Source organism: Sander lucioperca, chromosome 17 (genome assembly GCF_008315115.2).
Source record: "Sander lucioperca isolate FBNREF2018 chromosome 17, SLUC_FBN_1.2, whole genome shotgun sequence".
NCBI lineage: Eukaryota > Metazoa > Chordata > Actinopteri > Perciformes > Percidae > Sander > Sander lucioperca.
This window is the reverse complement of record NC_050189.1, coordinates 13,496,426-13,516,208: the sequence shown is the minus strand read 5'-3', so window position 1 is coordinate 13,516,208 and position 19,783 is coordinate 13,496,426. Positions and strand designations below refer to the sequence as shown.

General features: G+C 41.5%; 2 protein-coding genes across 4 annotated transcripts; one reads left to right on the top strand and one right to left on the bottom strand.

The window, feature by feature from the left end:
• Positions 1-2,155: 2,155 nt before the first annotated feature.
• Positions 2,156-6,904, bottom strand: bcl6b (BCL6B transcription repressor). The gene is made up of 12 exons (XM_031298404.2): positions 6,669-6,904; positions 6,219-6,296; positions 5,877-6,103; positions 5,463-5,711; positions 5,209-5,343; positions 4,823-5,015; positions 4,453-4,649; positions 4,240-4,346; positions 4,012-4,143; positions 3,797-3,927; positions 3,246-3,383; positions 2,156-3,120 (listed from the first exon to the last, which is right to left on the bottom strand). Exons 3-12 carry the CDS (start codon positions 6,095-6,097, stop codon positions 2,980-2,982), a joined length of 1,644 nt encoding a protein of 547 aa, XP_031154264.1. The 5' UTR covers positions 6,098-6,103; positions 6,219-6,296; positions 6,669-6,904; the 3' UTR covers positions 2,156-2,979.
• Positions 6,905-10,289: 3,385 nt separating this feature from the next.
• On the top strand, positions 10,290-19,760 carry trip6 (thyroid hormone receptor interactor 6). Of its 3 annotated transcripts, none has more exons than XM_031298401.2 (11): positions 10,290-10,389; positions 10,865-10,900; positions 12,958-13,174; positions 13,899-14,002; positions 14,229-14,342; positions 14,930-15,535; positions 15,985-16,081; positions 16,171-16,340; positions 16,868-17,046; positions 17,169-17,289; positions 17,682-19,760. In XM_031298401.2, exons 3-11 carry the CDS (start codon positions 12,967-12,969, stop codon positions 17,811-17,813), a joined length of 1,731 nt encoding a protein of 576 aa, XP_031154261.1. In that variant the 5' UTR covers positions 10,290-10,389; positions 10,865-10,900; positions 12,958-12,966; the 3' UTR covers positions 17,814-19,760. The 3 variants fall into 3 exon arrangements, with proteins under 3 accessions (XP_031154261.1, XP_031154262.1, XP_031154263.1); XM_031298402.2 differs by lacking the exon at positions 10,290-10,389 and adding an exon at positions 10,402-10,499; XM_031298403.2 differs by lacking the exons at positions 10,290-10,389; positions 10,865-10,900 and having other exon boundaries at positions 15,988-16,081.
• The last annotated feature ends 23 nt before the right edge of the window (positions 19,761-19,783 follow it).

The following is a 19,783-nucleotide window of genomic DNA, read 5'->3' as shown; positions in this document are numbered from 1 at the left end:
AAAGTGCAAAGAAAAAACTACAAAATACAACACTTCTCAAATACACAAACACACCCACATCAGTCACCTTTCCAATGATATCAGGCACACCCCTGAGTGTCAAAGTATATGGGAGCTGTACCACTTTTAATTTGGGTATGACGTTTAGACCAAAATGCATGGATTTCAAGCGTTTCTTCAGCCACTTCTGTCTACAACAGTCAAGAACCCTTTTGCAATTATGTAAACACATAATGTAATCTGAAAACTGCTGTCCTGATTAAAAAAACAATGCAACTGATCTCAGCTGGTATTCTGTCTGTAATGGAGTGGAATGGAAATTTATAAGTGACCCCAAACTTTTATATATATATATATATATATATATATATATATAAACAGGAGTCTTCAGTTGTGGGAAATGCTGTTAAATATCAAAATCACTTTGTTCTTACTTTGGTCTCTTGGTTCAATTATTATTTGTTTGTTAGAACTATTATGGGTTTCCATATGTCTGACACTAGAGGGAGGCAACCACAAGGTCTGAAAACAACTGTATAGAAAATGCTTTTAGGGTTTTTCTCTCCCAATAGGCTCAGAGGTACATATTGTACCTTTTAACTCCACTTCATGTATCTGGCAGCTGTATAGAATGGTATAGTTTTAACAAACCAACAGTATAAAGTGTTACAAATTGGCTTTGTCTTTAACTACATTTAGCTGTTACAGGATATCAGTACTTTTGCTTTAGTTGACATTTCAATACAGGACTTTTAATGGAGTATTTTCACAGTTGGGTGTTGTTATGTTTAAGTAAGGGATCTGAGTACTGCTTCCTCCACTTAGTATTTTGTTTTCTCAGATACTATGCATCCTGATAAAGTTCCCTTGGCCTTTGGAATTAAAATAGCCCCACATCATCACATACCCTTCACCATACCTAGAGATTGGCATGGTTTTATTTCAGTTAGCCTAATAGCTGGTTTGATTTGCATTGAGAGATGATTTTATGGAAAGTACCCCATGCCAATCTCTAGGTATGGTGAAGGGTATGTGATGATGTGGGGCTATTTCAATTCCAAAGGCCAAGGGAACTTTATCAGGATGCATAGTATCCTGGATCCATGAAATAACTGGCTTTTAAAAATAAAAATCTGTCTGCCTCTATGGGAATTTAACATAGGGGTGTACTTACTTATGCCCCCTGTATTTTAAGGAAGAACATTTATTTATTTACGATACATTATTCATTCACAAAGAAAACTGGTGTCCTTAAAGATTGGATTTTTCCTCATTTTTTGAATTAAGGCATTAAGATCACTTTCCAAAAGATGATTTTTTTATTCCTCTTTTTAGTCAACTTTAGCATGGGTGTCCTCATTTTTTCACATGACTGTATTTCCAATGTAATCATATTCACTTCCTGAACAGAATTTCTCTTTTCTGACAAAGTCTTGTTGATTTTCGTGAACTGATTTGTGGGGAGACCCCCTAACAGGGTGTCATTGGCCAAAAATTGATGAGGGGAAAAAGAAAAACACACGTCGTAGGTTTCCTCTTTTCAGTGGAGGGGGGGGGGGGGGGGAAGGCTGGAAAGTCCCGTTAGACTTCCAACGTTTGTCTGCTGAGCACAGACAATATGCCCAGCTAGCCACAACTCATCAGGGAGCAGGAAGCGGGGATGACAGAGGGTGGGAGAGTTCAGCAGGAGTCTGCAGCCCCCTCACCTTCAGGAAGCAGCAGCAAGCTCACACACGTGTTGTCGGCTGGTAGTGTGAGTACCCAGTGTTAGCAACCTGGAGGAAACAGGTGCCCTCGGCTTCATTGTTTCCACAAAAGCAACCAAGAAAAAAGAAAAATCTGGAAAATGGCGGGACAGATTAACAGAAGACGTGGTCCATGGGTAGAAAGAGTGAGTTAATGAGCGGAAGGAAGTCCAGGGAGGAGAAAGGCTGAAGGAGAGAAGTGTGACAGAGAGAGCAGGGTTTACACTGCTGCTAAAAGAGCTGAGAAAATGTGGGGATTCTGGTCAGCACTTTGTGAGCATTTTCATATCAGCAATATTAATCATTTTTTATTCCAAAGACGTTTTAGCGTTTTATAATTTCTTTATAAATCATATATAATATTACATGTCAGAGTATGCTATTAAATGAGACACTGAACACCAAAAAAATCCAATTCATATAAAAATGATTTAATTTAGATTGTACAAACCATCTTTGTCCAGCAAATGAACTCATACACATACAACTGTAATAGTATTATTACTTATCCAATTGCTTACAGTCATCTTGTTTAAATTGTTCATGTCAGGAAACAATGTATATAATTTAACTTCTGTACTTTACACTCAGTTAAGAGACGACTAAGTCCTTTGCCTGCTCGGACTATAAAAGCAGATATCACTGCCTCCTCTGCTTTGTTTTTAATGAACATGCAGGCCCCAGGCCTCAAGGTTAAGATAAATACACATTTAAGAAGCACATTGCCAGGCTTGAAACAAATGTTAGAATTTAATTGACTCCAAAAACTCACCACCTCTCTTTCATAAAACTTGCTTTATCTTTCGTTTAAACCATTCACATACTCATACTTCTTTCAAATTCAGTGTACACACACCCAAAAACATTTGACCTTTCTTTCCATATCTTGTTCCTTTCTTTTTATCCCTTCACAAACCCACAAAAGAAAACTTTTTCTTAACAATATCTCCATCCCATCTCCAGCCACCCAGGATTTCTAAAGAACTCTATAGATTCACACTAATAATCAGCTCCAAGCTCTAAAAGTCATTTGTAAAAGTCTCTTTCTCCAAGATGGTCATCCAACCACACTGTTAAAAGTTATAAATTACCACCTCATATTCAAAAACCAGGTGCTAATAATTTAAAACTGCAGAAGTTAATTCATTCACCAAATTTCACATTTTGTGACAGGTTCAGATATTATTCCGACCAACGTGACGGACGTGATGAATGCGTCAAAGGTCAGAGGTCTTCAGCAGGCCTGCAGAATGGGCTGGTAGGGCTCGGTCAGGACCTTGTAGCGGATCTTGGTGTTGGTGACGGCCCCGTGTTTCTGCCGCAGGTGAAGACGCAGCTGACTCTTGTGGCGGAAGTGTAAATCACACTTCTCACACTGAAAAACAAGAGGTCCACAGATTACAGATTAAACAGCAGTGGCATGACATGATCTTCTGTGTGTTACGCGCTGTGTGTTTGTTGTATATTAGCCGAAGAGACAGTGTGTGTTTTCGGACTCACAGTGTAAGGCTTCTCTCCAGTGTGAATGCGCAAATGGCTCTTCAGGGTCTGCAGGTGGCGGAAGCGGGTGCCACATGTGTGGCAGGGGTAAGGTTTCTCCCCCGTATGGATCAGAACATGGGCCCTCAGATGGGCAACCTAACACCAGGACCAACCACACAAACAGGTTGACAAGTGTGACAAGATTTGAATTTGAAAAAGTTATCAGCCTAAATAAACCCTCAGACATCACAGATTGACGACTAATAAAATTGTGGTGTCTAACGATATGTGTCCTGCCCAAGAAGATGCACAATTCAATTTTCAAATTTCAAACTGGACTCACTAACATTATATTTTTCTCTCCATGTAATGAAGCTTTCAAGAATCGTCTGACATCCAACTACATGATTTCTTGGTAGAGTTTATAAATACATTCTGGAGCAGGTGCTTCATTTGTTACGCCCTACATGACTGTTTATGAGAAAAAGAGGAAACGTTCTTTGTTTTATGAAGAAGTGCACTTCCTCTCCCTGCAAGCGCTCATGCACACACACAAAGTTAACCCTCACCTGAACAAATCGTGCGCCACAGGTGTCACAGCGGTAAGGCTTCTCTCCTGAGTGGATGCGAGAGTGAGTCTTCAGGTTGGCAGGTCGGTTGAACTGGGCGCCGCACACATTACAGCGGTATGGCTTGTCACCTGCCGGGGGGCAAAGCTCAGCGTCAGGTACTGGTTTCAAATAAAGAAAGAGAATGAGAAGAATATTTTTTTTTATAGCCTCACCTGAGCCAGTCTTGGTTCCTTGAAGGTTGCCAGAGTAACAGTAGGGCACATAGTAGTTCTCACGCTTGATTGCATGTTGGGCTGCCTCTGGATCAGTGGGGTGCAGGTTTGGGAAAATGGTGCAGGGTGAGACTGAGGAAGCAGACAAAATATAAAGATGTTTGAAAAAATATTTATTTAAGGCATGAAAGTAAAATGTCTGCAATACGAAAGAGGTTTGGCTTGTACCTGTTCCCTCCTTGTGAGTGGGAGGCACTGTTGGGTGATCCACAGAGGGGGGTGGCCTGAGGGGAGGGGCTCGGCCAGAACCCTCGTAGCAGGAGGCCTGCCCCTGTCTGATGAAGAATCATCAGATCATCATTTCACATTTGCAAAAACTTTGCAGAAGAAATTAGATTTCTTTTCGTCTCTCATCTCATCATTCTCATTATTCTAGTTTACCTATCAATCTGACCAGGCACTTCTCCAGACCACGCCTCTGTTGCTCTGGGTGTCGAGCCCATCCTGTCGCCAACGGGTGATGTGTTACTTTGTGGTTCCTCCATCTCCTCTTCCTTCACCGCTGTGGCTGCACAGAGAGGGTTGAGGACAATGTACTTGTATTTTTTCCAATTGCAAGACTTTGGGTCCGGCGTGGCCTGGAGTCACACAAAGATAAACAAAAAGCTATTACTTCAATTGAAATGTAAAACAAAACTTCCCAGTGGTAATATAAACTGTTTTTAGTAATCTACCACTTAGTCAAAATTATAGGGTCCCTTGTATTTGTATCAACATAAACAACATTTAACATTTGAATCTTTAAACTCACCACAAGGTTTTTGTTGCAGGTGTTAGATTCTGCTGGAGAGTTAGGTTGGCAGCTGGAGCGGGCGGGGCTGTCTGGAGATGGATTCGGGGTGCCCATGAGGGGCGACTCAGGCTCTCCTTTCAACTCCTTTGACCCGGTCTGGCAGGTCGGGAAAGCCCCTGGCTTGAGAGAACCCACAACCTCCGCAGGGACCCTGCAGGAGAAACAAAGGAAGTGCTGTAATGAGCTACGCCGGTCAACAGACAAAGGCACACAAACCCCAGCAGCAGCACTTGTGACAAGCTGCAAACAAAACCCCAATAAAAACCCAAAGTCACACCCACGGAGCACTTTCTGCCACCTTCAGCTCCTTTAATCGTTTGCAGTTACACACATAATTCTCCTACCTTGTTGCCACTGCTGTTGGGAGTAATCTCTGGGGTCCTGGATTGGGCAGGTCCCCTCCTTTGGGGGCTACAGAGGCTACAGACACCCTGGAATCCAGCTCCAGTTGAGGGTGTCTTACACTCATATTCTCCCTGCTGAAAAAACAAAGAACTTGTCAACCACTCAAGTGAAAAACATGCAAGATGACACATTAAAACCATTTTCTTGAATTCATAATTCATGATATAATCTGATGTTCTTCCCAGTCCCTCACCAGTGCAGCTGCATGAAATCCCGGCAGGTATCGGCCACGTGGTCCATCTGCAGGTAGGTTGCAGCAGTAAGCACCCCGGGGACGGTGCTTGGTGTCAGGGGGAGGCGGGAGGTGTACATGAAGTCGAGCAGCAGGGAGATGCAAGATGGGTTCAAGGTGTTGGGGAGAGACACGGTCATAAGCTGCTCCCCGCTGCCACCACGCCCCTGAAGCAACACACGGTGGGAGTACAGCGAGTAGAAGAACCCGCTGAGAAACAGAAGTAGTAAGTAAGAATTTAATACCCATGGAATTTGGATAAAGTGCAGTGTTTTAAATAAGGGAAGTGAGGCTGAAACGGTGGAAATCCAGAGAAAACCTGAAGACTCCTCTAGAGGGACTACTTTGTGTATATGCACTGGTCTTAGCACCAACCTGCAGGCCACAAGCACAGCACAGTGTGCACGTAGGTGTACGTCGCCGACAACCAAGGTGGTGTCTGTCAGGATGTTCCGGTGCCGGAGTTCATTCAGGTTCAGCAGCACGTCGTTGGAATGGCGTGTGAACTCCTTCACGTATCCCTCGGCCGGGGCAGCAGCCCTCATCTCCTGCACTCTGTCCACCCTGTATCCTTCCAATACTTCCATCATGTTCATCTGTATCTGTTGAGAATGCATTGTACTGTGTATGAAGCAACAGACTAATGCACATTATTTTAAATGTTTGCATAAACAGAGTTATATGTTTTTAAATTAGGATGCACAATAATGAACCTACCTGTGTGTATTTTATGGAATAAATAGACTGGAGTGTCCCAGACACATCTGTTAGGTGAGACCAGCTCCCTACTCGTACCTGCATGAGGAAAACAACAAGAAACATCCACTCTTTAATCTAAATAATTAAGCTTTACTAGTCACATTATATCAAGGGATATACATTAGATATCAAGGGAGTAGCAAAATGCAGCAAAGTAGTGAGAATTCATGAAGACACTAAATGTTGTAAAAAATCTAAAATTCAACCCATTTCCAAAGTTCTGCATGGACCTCTACAGTCATTGAAAACAGTTCAAATCAAATGGACATCCTCATCTGACAAACTTAAATGTTAAAATGTTTAGGATTAATCAAGAAAGGGCAAAATCATGAACCATTAACATTCTAAAAAACAAACAGATCAATCCAAGAAAGAAGTCATCAGGCAGCCAACAACTTTCCAACTTACCCCGACCAGCAGGGACGAGAACTAGCGTGCACCGCACTGACGTCAAACCCTACTCCTGGCTCAGTGCTCAGTCCACAATCAAAGATGTGGAGCAGGGGCTCACCCACAGTCTCCACTGGCTCTGAACAGCACTGTAAGGGGAGGCTGAAGAGAGGGAACTCTTTATAATGTAGTGCAGGAAGTCCTCACACAACCAGAGCTGCTCGTTTCCTCTTTCCTCAATGGCCCACGCGTACACTGGAAGCAACGCAGGAAAAGCCCTGGCCCAGGCCCCGGGCTCCAAGTATTTTTAGTGGCTTATTAGTTTGTCTAAACCCCCATAGCTCTGAGCGAAGTAATGACAGGAAAGCATAGTGTGTGTTTTGTGCTACGTTGAAAAAATATATATGAGGACCCTTAGGGAGAGGCGGTACGTGCCTGGCTATCCAGGGGTAAAACATGAGTCTTCCCCCCACCAACGCTTTCCTAGCCTTCACCCCTCTCCAGGACAGAGGAAGCTGGAAGACAAACTTATTGTTTAGTATATGGGGAGTTTATTTCTCCATTATTCACAAAAGTTTCCCTCATATTTTGGTGCACAAGTTCTCAAGCATTTCTTAATTTCTTAGGATAGTATGTAAATATAAGAAGCAAAGAGAAAATGTGTCATTGCTGAGTTGACCAGTTGAGGTAAATGGGCATTAGTATGTACTCCACAACAGCATCCAGAAACTTCTGGCTTGTTGCCTGAGAGCAGAGGCGTCGTGTTATGAGGACCAAAAGGAAGGAAGCAAGACCAAAACGATCGTTCTAGATGGGAGACACCTTCTCCTGGTGGTGAAAAACAACCTTAACCCCGCCCCGACTGAGAGCAATGCAGCCGACAGATGTGCAGGAACTGCCCTACACACCCACACCCACTCACACACACACACACACACACACACACACACACACACACACACACACACACACACACTTCTGAATGCATCCTGCAAAGCTGCTCAGAGACATGGATGAAAACGCCTGCGCAGGACATCCGTCAATAATAAAGCGAACAGGAGACAAGGGAGGAGGAATTGAGATGGAGGGGGGCAAAGCAGTGAGGGGACAAGGGCTCAGAGGTTATGAATAACTAAAAAACAAGCGGAAAATTGCCTCATTCTCAGTACAGCCTAGGGGTCACAGAATACCAGGCGCAGGACAGTTAATCGAGGCACCGCACAAGTGAACTATGAACTGTGTGTTCACATCAAAGTATTTCACAGGAGACATGGAAGGAAGAGGAGAGAAATCTTGTAGGTTGATTGAGATAAACCATGCCTGCACAAGGATTGCCGGATGAAGCAAGTGGACCTTTGATTAATAGAGAGAAAAATTATTTTTATTTTCACTGATAAGATTGAGTACTGAACCCAATCTAGCTATACCGGCAAAGAAAAATATGAAATACTGTATTTAATATTGAGCTGCAACTTCAGTGGGCTGTAAGGCAGAAACTCGTTTTGGCATTGTATGCTTGGACCTAGGTATACTTGCGTGCAGCTCTAGTTTAAATGTTGAGCTGCGACTTGTAAAAAAGTAAAATATAATGTTTATGAAAAGCAAATGTGTCAAACATGAAATAATAATTAGACAACATGACCATGTTTGGATCTAAATCCTTTAAATAATATGAGTCGGAAGTAAAGTGTTTGCATGGTGTACAGCTTGTGCGCGTGTCCTTGTGCTTTTATTTGTTTGGATGGAGGTCTGATCAATTGTGGGCTTTGTAAAAAAAAAAAAAAAAAAAAAAAAGGAAAAACCATAAAGGAAAACAACGATTAAGAAAACAGAGAGGGAGATGTAGGTCTCAGCTACTTCCAGGCATTGTGAGAAGAACGGATGAGGGGGGCGGTTGAGGAAAAGTGAGAACATTACTAAACAGGTTCACCAATAGGCGGAAGCCATTGAGTCCATCCCGTTGGCAAGGCTTGGCAACACTCTCAGTGGCTTCCTGCATGTTACCCCGTCTGTCAGTGCCCATCAGCAACCCACCGACCATGTTCTTGATCAAATGCAGAGCTGGTACTATTTACCATCAAATTGAAGAACTTTCTGCAAGTCTTAAATGAAGAACAAACACACTTTTGTGAAATTTCAAGAGCAAATGAAATATTTCAACATCTATTTAACTGCTGTCACTCCTCGTCAAACAGAACAAAGACAGGGATTCCCCTTCTTTGTGGTTTCCTGGTAGTCTGGACAGAACTATATTGTTTATCTGATAACGTATATGGGCTGAAGCCATGCTTTGACTTCAAATCCCCCAGTTGGTGCCAAAGATGTTGATGGCTCCGACAATAATAACAGATCTGCTTGAACTGCCGCTTCCTGTGATTGCCGAGCACTGTGGACATATAAGGGCAAACAAGCACAGAGCTACTGGTAGGAGGAGCAGGAGGAAGAAGCTGGGATATCCCAGCCTTGGTTGTTTGTCCACTTATTGGCAGAGATAGACAGGGAAATAAAAAATAAACAAGTTATGAAACCCTTCCTTTGAAGAAGCGCCTTAGGGAGATCAGTGGGCCTCCAAAATGATGCTGGGTGAAGTGGGAGGAAGAAGAAGAAGAAAAAGGGTGGGGAGTAAGAGGGACAGTTGACCCAAATCTTTTGAACCACAAAATAATAAAGCAAGCTCTTTGACCTCCATATTAACTGCTGCTTGCAGGGTGGTAAACAACTGTGTATATAGAAAAAAACATACCCATTAAGTCACATGTGCTCAATGTTTATCCCTCAAAACCCAAAATAAAATAATCTTAAATATCAATACAGTAAACATAAATCACATTTTGACAGCATTATGCTCATGCTAAATAACAATATAAAGCACATTATAAGTTGGTACAGCTCAGTTGTCCTCAGTTTTCTGTGGTCAGCATACATTAATTTGTGTTTCGAATATTTGCTCAAGTGGTAAGTGTAAAATGGATAAGTCGGGAATAAACTGCTTTAAGACTGAGCATTTGGTTGCCAATGTTCACAGTTTAACATTCTATTTAACCTTATCTCGAAATAATTATTTACTGTAATATTATTGCAGTCTTTAGTATGTTTAAGTATATCTCTGTTGTTTTAAGTTAAAAAAGGAAAAAGAAAACCCATTCAGACAAGATTAAAGACACAGTTTTCGTTATTATGATATTTGAAGTGGTAGGCGTGGGCAGGATGTGATTTGCTATATTTGAACATAATCTGACTTTTATTAGGCAACACTTTGATGCATCCATACACTTACATATTTCATGTTTCATGCTTTTTTGTTTTGTCTGAGTTCAGTTGTAATACCCTAGTCTTGAAGAAATTACGTTTTATTTCAGCTGTATTTAGCTTTATTTAATATTTGGCAAATGTTTTTTTTTTACTTTAAAGTCTGAAGTGGAGATTTTTTAAACATAAAATTCAGCCCAAAAAGCTAAAATAATCTTGCTTAGAATTTATGGTTATGGGATTTTACAATAAAAACTCAATATGCTAGTATATATATAGTATTTATAATTTTTGAAAAATAAAGGTCGAGTTTTGCACTTTTATTTTTTAAAAATTCATGTGACCACCCCACCCCCAACCCCTACCCACCCCCCCAACACCCCCCCCACCCACACATACACACACACACACACAACAGCAGTTACGTCACACGTCGGGAATGCAGTGAGGAGCTGCTGCTGCTGCTAAAGGCCTCTGGATCCGTTACAAAGTAGGTTAACGACGCTAAATCGAAAAGAAACTTGTCTCGGGACAACTTTCACTGACCGTTGAACATTTCAAAAGAGGCATAGATTGTGTTTGTGAGGCTTATTTCAGGCGGTAGGTGTCGGTTTTTTCGTTGTTTCCTATTCGGTTGTGTTGAAGTTAGCCTGGAGGCAAGGCACGAGCTTTGCTCGAGTTCAAAACAGGCTAGCAAACAAGTAAACAAGCCTGTTATTAAAGTTAATTATTGCGAATTATCCTTTATGATGGGTTATTATATTACTTAAGTGGTATGTTTTACATATAAGTGACGCACAAAGGACAGATTTGGACGACCAACTGAGCATTTTTATAGCTAGTCTCTCTAGTCATTCGTACGAGACGTTAACGTTACCAATAAAAAACAGGAAAATGCCACTATCTGTCTTTAATGCGACGTCTGTGATTTATTTTACCAATTTTATATTGTTCTTGTTTTGTAGATGAGTCTGAAGGGAAGAGGAGAGTCACTGTAAAAGGTACGACATGCTAATAGGTTGCTAATGTTTATTGGAGAATTTACCTATAGTTTTATCCTAATTCCTTACCCATATTGACTTAAGTTCTGTTGTCTTCCTGTTATTTTGTTCAATTTAACTAACCCATATCGCTACATTGTTACAAATATAGAATATGTACAGTTAAGCTAACCAGAGCATTTTGCCTTCAAAATAAATGCGTGAAAAAAATACCCTATGTGTTACAGAATGACAAGACCAGTGTGTATAGCTGAGAATATGAGTCCGTGAGGATTAACGTGAAATAGGTTTGCATTTGATACCAGTTATTTCAGCTGTAGGCCCACTGCCTTTTTAATCGTTTTTTGTGTTGCTGAAAGGCTTAAGGTAGGTCATTTTATTTTGAATTTTAAAAATACCGGATGTCGTATTTGTTTATTCGTGCTTGACTCTTGTGACTGTCATCAACCTTGACATTTCATGAGCAGCTACACCTCCTGTGCATCCAGCAAGAGGTCCAGCCGAAATAATAGGACAAATGCACGAGCTATGTGGTTTTAAATGACGTAAAAACAAAGTTATAATTGGCTTTAAAGCACGCACAGTGATAAAACCGTTGAGATTATTTTCCTGGCCCAGCCGTCCTCGGATTTGAGTGTGTGCTCATCCGGATTCAGAGGCTTAAATCAGGTCGATTGTGGAGGTGGTGGTCACTCTTTCTTCCACGTGGTCACTGTGAAATGTCAGTCAAGTCCATGCTGATACTGGTTTAATGATAACCATAACAACCCCATGAACAGAGAGAATAAAAGTCAACCAACCGAAAGACCTAAATGCCATGTTCAAGCATTATTTTTTTGTATGTTTACATCATCTTCTCATCCATCATTATAATCCTCTTACCAACAAGGATTTATGATGGCCACACTGCCCACATGCAATCAGTCTGAGTGGGCGGTTCATTTTTTCCACTCTGACCATACTGATTTATTTTGGCTTGTCAATTGCGTCAATCACACAGTGGCTTTCCAAAAAAAAGGATACAACAGTACATTATTAAGCTTGCTTCCTTTGTGCATGTAGAATAGATCATTTCACTCTATTTTTGTATTGTTATTTTCGTTTATAATATTGGTAAATGTAATGTCAGATGCCAACAGAGGTTACCAGAGCACACAGGAATATTACTTCATCTAACCCCCAGTGGTATTCAATTTAGAAAGATATATAAAGAGAAAGTGTCTTGTTATTTGTAAAGAACAATATTTGTTTGCTCGTTTACCCCCAATAAAGGATCTTATTTTCCTTGTTAGGTGATTTGTGACAGTTTCTATAAATCTCTCACATTTATCAGTGTATTTCCTTAAAGACCTCAGTATCTTCGGTGCAAGTCAGCACTTTGTGGCTCAGCTGTGTGCTGCAGCGTTGTTATTTATCCCACAGAGAGTACATAGTAATATATTGTTATTATGAGCCAGGTGTTCACGTGTATACAGACCCATATCATTACGCAACATTTCCTGCCCTGTTTTTGTCTCCGCTTCATTTGGAAATCAATGATACCAGTGTGTAAACACCCAAAGACAATAACCATTGTGGCGGATAACAGGCGAGGGGTCACCACAGATTTGCACCTGTTTGTGAATCTGTGTACGAGTTTGTGTGCTGGAGAGCGTTTGCATGCATGTTTGTCTCAAAGTGCACAAACACACACTCGCACACGTTTAAGAGCAAAGTGCGAGCCTGCTGGAAATCCCCGAGCCTTTCAGAATGGCTGCTCTCTTCCTGCTCCTCAACTAGAAGCCTATTGTTTAATCTGCGCCCCGTTGCCATAGGAAACAAAGTCTGAAGCATCCCTTAGTTTCCATTGGTTACCTATGACACAAATACACACAGCTGCCACAGCTGTGCTCATGCAAATTATGGATGAAAGATGAAAATCATGCATACTCAGTCAACTGATATTGGGCAAAGCAAAGTCAGCATTGAAAAATAAATGCATTTTCCAGTTACAATATAAACTTTATTTAAAAGAAAGGACATGGCGGAAACATTTTCCTTCCTCTTTTTGATCTCAGAACCCTGCCATGTCCGGTCCCACCTGGCTTCCACCGAGGACTCTGGATAGCCCAGAGCGAGCTGTGCCCCAGATGTCTCACTCTGCCGGGTCAGCAATGTACCGAGCCCCCAACAAAAAAGGGACATCAGACTTCCGGCCAAAATATGGCCCCTATGACCAGAACGGAGGAGGAGGAGGAGGGATGGCCACCAGGTACATGGCAACTGGACCCACAGGTAAGAAGACCACTAGACACGGACCAGAGTCCATTGAATGTACTTTCACTGATCAGATCCAAATAAATACATTATTGGCATCACTTTATTTATATTTTCTGTTTATTCCCCCCTAATTTCCAAACCCTCAATATATCCAATCTGTAGGTCATGTTAAAGATCCCATGACATGTTACTCTTTGGATGCTTTTATATAGATAGACCTTAGTGGTCCCCTAATACTGTATCTGAAGTCTCTTTCCTGAAATTCAGCCTTGGTGCAGAATTACAGCCATTAGAGCCAGTCCCACAATGAGCTTTACTTAGTATGTGCCATTTCTGTGTCTGTAGCTATTGAGGAGGAGAGAGGGGGGGGGCAAGGTGGAGAGTGGGGGTGTGGCCTTGACCAACTGCCACTTTGCTCGTTTGAAAGCCATGATGCCTCTCTCTCATGGGTGGGCCAAATTCTCTGTGCGGGCAAAGCAGAGAAAGGGGAGGTAACCTTGCTCCCTATGAGCTCATAAGGAGCAAGATTCCAGATTGGCCCATCTGAGCTTTCATTTTCTCAAAGGCAGAGCAGGATACCCAGGGCTCGGTTTACACCTATCACCATTTCTAGCCACTGGGGGACCTTAGGCTGGCTGGGGGAACACACATTAATGTTAGAAAACCTCAAAGTGAAATTTTCTTGCCATGGGACCTTTAATAAAAAATGTCTTTTTGATATCTGTTCTCTAACCTAAAGGTGGGCCCATTCATCATTCGTCGAGCGATCACTATTACCCCCCTCCCCATGGTCCTAAAGAAGACCGTATCTGGAGCCCTCACATGGACAGCTACGAGCTGATGGTGGGTGCATTTTTATGTAGCTTTGCTGATAACAAAACATCTCATAAAATATCTTTTGAGTTGTTTTACGTGCATACATTTGGACCTCTGGCTTTAAAGAAACCTCTAAGCTGTCACCTTTACACGGTAAAAGAGATCACAGCAGGAACAAGTTTAGATCTTATGTTTTCATTAATACACAGTCTGTGTATGTATTAACATGTTTTTTGTGCTGTTCTGTTGTTAGCACCGTGGTCCTGAAAAGCCAGCGAGTTTTCACTCTAAAATCGATGCAGATATTGACTCCCTCACCAGTATGCTCGCGGATCTGGACAGCCACCCACAGGACTCCAGCACACAAGTAGGGCAATACACTTTATTGACATAGTTGCCTGTTACTTTCATAATCATTGTGCAAATCTTGCCACTGGTACTTAACCCTTGTGTTGTCTTCCCGTCAACCGTGAACTTGTTATCCTTCCGGGTCAAAATGAACTGAACTGTTTTTGGTGCTTTTTCCCCGACTTTTTGTCTCTTTTTTTATAAATGTTTTGTCACTTTTTTCAATGCTTTTTTAAATTCATGGTCAATAAACCTCATTTATGACATTATACCTAATTTTTGAGTTAAAAAAACAGAAATTATTAATTATTTTGACTAATAGTTAATATCAGAGGATGTTGAGTGAATCACAGTTTATGTCAAAGACAAGTTTAGTCGGGATACTGTTTTGAAACCATTTCAAATGCTATAAAATTGAATAAAACACCCAAAACTCAATGGAAGTAATCATTAATTTGACCTGGGAAGAACGTTGTATCCATATAACGTACATCCATGCATCCATCCGTTATTTTTGGGCGATTTGGTTGAATGAAACTCATATTTCTGATATTTAAAAACACAAGTGCAAAACAAGTGTTAAATGTATACATTTTCTCCCCACAGTTGTACGACAATGTGCCTTACAACAAGTACCTCTCAGGGGATCACTACAAGCCTGCACACCAGAGCGCAGCCCCTCCTCAGGGTCGGCCATCCAGGGGCTACCCACCTCATCCCCAGAGCCAATACCACCCAGCGCCCCCCTACCCCAGCGAGCACCAGTCACCTCAGTACTCCACCTCCCACCAGCAGGACTACTACTCCCCCTCTTCAACCCCTAAGCCCTACTCTCAGCCCTACCCTCAGCCCGTCCCGGCCTCCTACACAACTGCCTCAACTCCTACTGGGCCCAGGTTCAGCGTCCAGGTCAAGACGGCACAGCCTGTCACCTACTCTCAGACAGGCAGGCAGGCTGAACAGGCCTACACACCACCCCCTCCTCGCCAGCATGTGTCACGCCCCCCTCCCCAGACTCAGACAAGTCCGCAGGGCTGGTACCCTTCACATCCCGGCTCACAAGCTCAGGAGATGCACTCTGAGGCGGTGTACAAGGGGAGCGGCTCAGGACCTGGAGGAAGAGTTACCCAGGTTCCAATGTCCAAGAGAGGGGTGGAAAATAATCAAACAGGATCAGGGGCTGCACAGAGTCCTGCTTATCAGTCCAGCAAGGTAGGGACACATGTCTATATATTAAATGTGAGCTTAAAAGGAAATTGGAACATTGGAAAGTATCTCACACACTCAAATTAAAAGATTGAAATGCCGTGTGAGCATTTATTGTACTGAATAAAAGCATGCATACAAATATAGTATCATAAGGGCTGGGTATCATTTGACATTTTTGGATACTAGGGTCAGTATGGTACCTGTCTTTTTAAAATCCTTACTTTATGAAATGTTAACATGCCTTTCTACAAAACTGTTTTCATTTTACACAAGCAGCAATACAATAACATAACATTTTAATTAAACCATATCTGATAAAAGAGAAAGATGATGAATCTGAGCAGACATTGTATGTACAGTACATACCCAGCCCTAAAAATCATAAAAATTAAATTAACCTTGGTTACGAAAGGATGATTTCTTATCTTTGTTCGTATCCTCTTTTCTTCCAGCAGGGAATAGGAACAACTAGGCCTGAGGAAGAGTTGGATCGACTCACCAAGAAGTTGGTATATGATATGAACCACCCCCCCGTGGAGGACTATTTTGGTACAGCCGCTACTCATTACATTAATGACACAGCAAAACCTGCATTCTGGCATTTAAAATGAAACCGATAACAACTCTTTGATTTTCAGGCCGCTGTGCCCGCTGTGGTGACAACGTGGTCGGCGACGGCAGTGGCTGTATCGCCATGGAGCAGGTGTTCCACGTGGAGTGTTTCACATGCATCACCTGCCACGCCCGTCTCCGAGGGCAACCCTTCTACGCCCTCGACAAGAAGAGTTACTGTGAGAGTTGTTACATTGTAAGTAAAGCATCCTTAACAAATAAAACGATGCCTGTTTTTAATGATTTATATTTATTTACTTCCGGGTTTATTGTACTTTCTCTTGCGATTTGATATGATATTTTATTTACGTGTCAAGCCACTAAGTGGTAGGCTGGGTAAAGCCAGCCCGATCTGCCGGCGATTTGATTTCGCCCTGCCTCTCAGGCTGGAAACCTGTACGTTTATCTGTCACACAACATACTCTACTTTGCACAAAATAAAGAGTAAAGAAAACGTCTTACAGCAGCCACAACACAATAGTGTAGCCCATAAATTGTCCAACTAGAACTAAACATTTCATACATAAAACAGAACTACAGACACAAAAAATAAATAAATAACAGGGAATGTCACTTCCAGACAGAGAATCATCGATACAAAGCAGCCTACCTTTTTAGCCCATGCTTGTTCTAAAAAGTCTGCAAATAAAAATGTTTCATGTTCAAACAACTTGCAGTCATTGCTACTCTGATCCACACACCTCTTTCTACTTTTCTTGTCAGAGTACATTGGAGCGCTGTTCAAAGTGCTCCAAGCCCATCCTGGACCGTATCCTGCGGGCCATGGGAAAGGCCTACCATCCTCGCTGTTTCACATGTGTGGTCTGTAACTGCTGCTTGGACGGGGTGCCCTTCACCGTGGATGCAACCTCTCAGATACACTGCATCGATGACTTCCATAGGTATAAAGACATTCAAACGGCGTGACGTTATTCCTGGGTTTCTTTTTGACCTTAGGTATTTAAAGAGAAGTGACAGGCAAGTCCACTAACCCGTAAATGTTGGTGCTTGTTCTCCCTGGCAGGAAGTACGCTCCTCGCTGTTCAGTTTGCGGTGAGCCCATCATGCCCGAACAGGGCCAGGAGGAGACAGTGAGGATAGTCGCTCTGGACCGCAGCTTCCACGTTAACTGTTACATCTGTGAGGTGAGTCAACTGGACAAGATTATATAACACAAAATACTAGAAACATGAACTTTGTTCATTTAAACCTTCTTATTTCATAGATTTGAGAGTTTTGTCAGTTTTTATTGAAGAACAAAGGACTGAAAAAGCTATTTTTTATTAAAGGAGATCATAGGAGTCATGTTATATCAGTCATAAAAGGCAAAATAACACCTTGATTAGTGCAATATGTGTGCAAAAATCCTAAACTTTCCAGCAAAGTGTAGGATTAAATTACCACATTCTCTACAGTAAAAGCTAAAGTGTTTTAGAGTGCCCCAAATGTACTGGATTTATTACATTTCTGCATATATTTATGGGATGAGACCATGTGTGTGTTTATTTGACCTGACTGGAGTGTCTGTGTTGATCAGGAATGTGGGCTCCTGCTGTCCTCTGAAGGGGAGGGCCGAGGCTGTTACCCGCTGGACGGCCACATCTTGTGTAAGAGCTGCAGCGCTTGCCGCATCCAGGACCTCTCAGCCAAAATCTCCACTGACTGCTAACAAAAGCCTTTTGCGTGCATCCGCTCCACCTTTCCAGCACTCCGACGAATCCACGCACAGTCAACATATTACACATTACTATGGCGGAGACAGGAAATGCCCCTGCTTTGCTCAGACTCGTGAGGTGCTTGTTCTTTTCTTTCTTGGTTGCGCTGACTATGACATAAACTTTGCTATAGTTCCCTCTGTTGGTATCCAGCTGTAATTTAATTTGCAGAGGAACATGTTTTGAGACGGAGTCCTGATGGAGCAACCACCTCACTAGTTTCCTTTCAATCAGATGTCCTGCTACATTTTCTTTCTTTTTTTTTTTATTTGGTACACAGCTGCCCAATTTTTCACGTTTAATTCAGTATTACTATGACCGTGGCCTGACCTGCAGGCAGCTTGGGCTCCACTTACCATTTATCGGTACTGCTCAACTTTTAGCTTGCACATTATTATCACTGTCTAAGACAATGAAAGTATGGAAGCATAACATAAATTTGGACCTGAAAATGAGGGTCTTTTTTTTTTTTTTTTTCTTTTTTCTTTTTCAAAGAAGCAACATTAATGATAATAAATGACATTTGTAAAACACTAAATGTCAAAATGTAGAACTGCCTCAAAGCAAGCATATTAAAAGCACATAATGCAACAACTGTGACTGTACATAACAGGCTGGTTTGGTTTGACAATCAAACTGTTCCCAACTGTTTTGGAAGTAGCCTTCGGTGCAGTGGATCTTTGCAGAGAAGTAGCCTCATATAGCAGGAGAAATGTAGACAAAAGGAATGTGTAGTTAACCTTACAACCTAGACGTTTTTTTTTTCTTTCTTCTTTGAGCTTTTATTAAATGCTAGTACAGTATTTGCTAGAACAAATCTGGTGTACATCTCCAACATAACAATATCATGTTTAGTTGTTTGGTTTTTTTTATTCGGCGAGAATAACACTTTGAATGTCTACAACACACAATCTTGCTTTGGTTTGAATAACATTTGTTGTTGGTTGATACTTGACTGTTACTGTACATTGAAGATGACGGTGCAATGAAGTCAAATGCTTTCTTCTGTCGTAGGAAAACAGGGTGTTGCTTCGCTTGAAAACATCCTGAAATTTGAGATCATGTGAAGAGTTTATACATGTCATGTGTCAGCTGGAGGATGTATGAAACTAAACTTATACTCAATTTACAAGTATATCAAGTTAATTGATTTACATACACAAATACTTTTACGTACTGGTTAAAGTGGAATTTAATATGATTTTGGAATACAACTTGCGAATTTGATGTTTGTTCATCCTTGCACTCATGTGGGCCGAGTTGTCACTCTCTGAGACTTTGGAGCTACAGTATTTGTTATGATTATGTCTAACCTCCGTCTTTCCGTCCGGAATTTTGTATTTGTGTAACTTAAAGGGCTAGAAATTTGAAAGCCTTATCTCAAGGATGTCCTTCAGTTTCATAATGATCCTTTTTTTTAAAACTGGATTTGTCTGTTTTTTGATCATGCTAAAACGGTTCAGTTGCATTTGTTCATCACTTGTTAATTTATCTCACGATGTATATACCGTATTAATCTGCTTTTTATCACTAAGGGTTATCATTTCATTCACGCTCAGATGTGTTATTTTTAAAATCCTGACCTTTCAACTCTTGTGTCATACTCCTTGAATCCCATAATTTTGTTTTTATTACACAGTTCTCCGTTTATTATGCTTACTGTGTGTTCACTTTGAAATGCTGTGAATTGGAGCCTGTGGATCAAAGCCAGTGGTACTGCAGCAGACCTCGTCCACTGATGAATTCACACGGAGGCATTTTGTACAGAATAAGCAGGTTGTTGAAGTAGAAATGGTAGTTAGTTACATTACATGGGAGAGCATGTGAACACATGGGTAGATTTTCTCTTAATACAGGTTGTAGTAACACAATTGATTATTAAAATGACAAGTAAATCGGTATATTTGTCTGTTTTTATACAAAC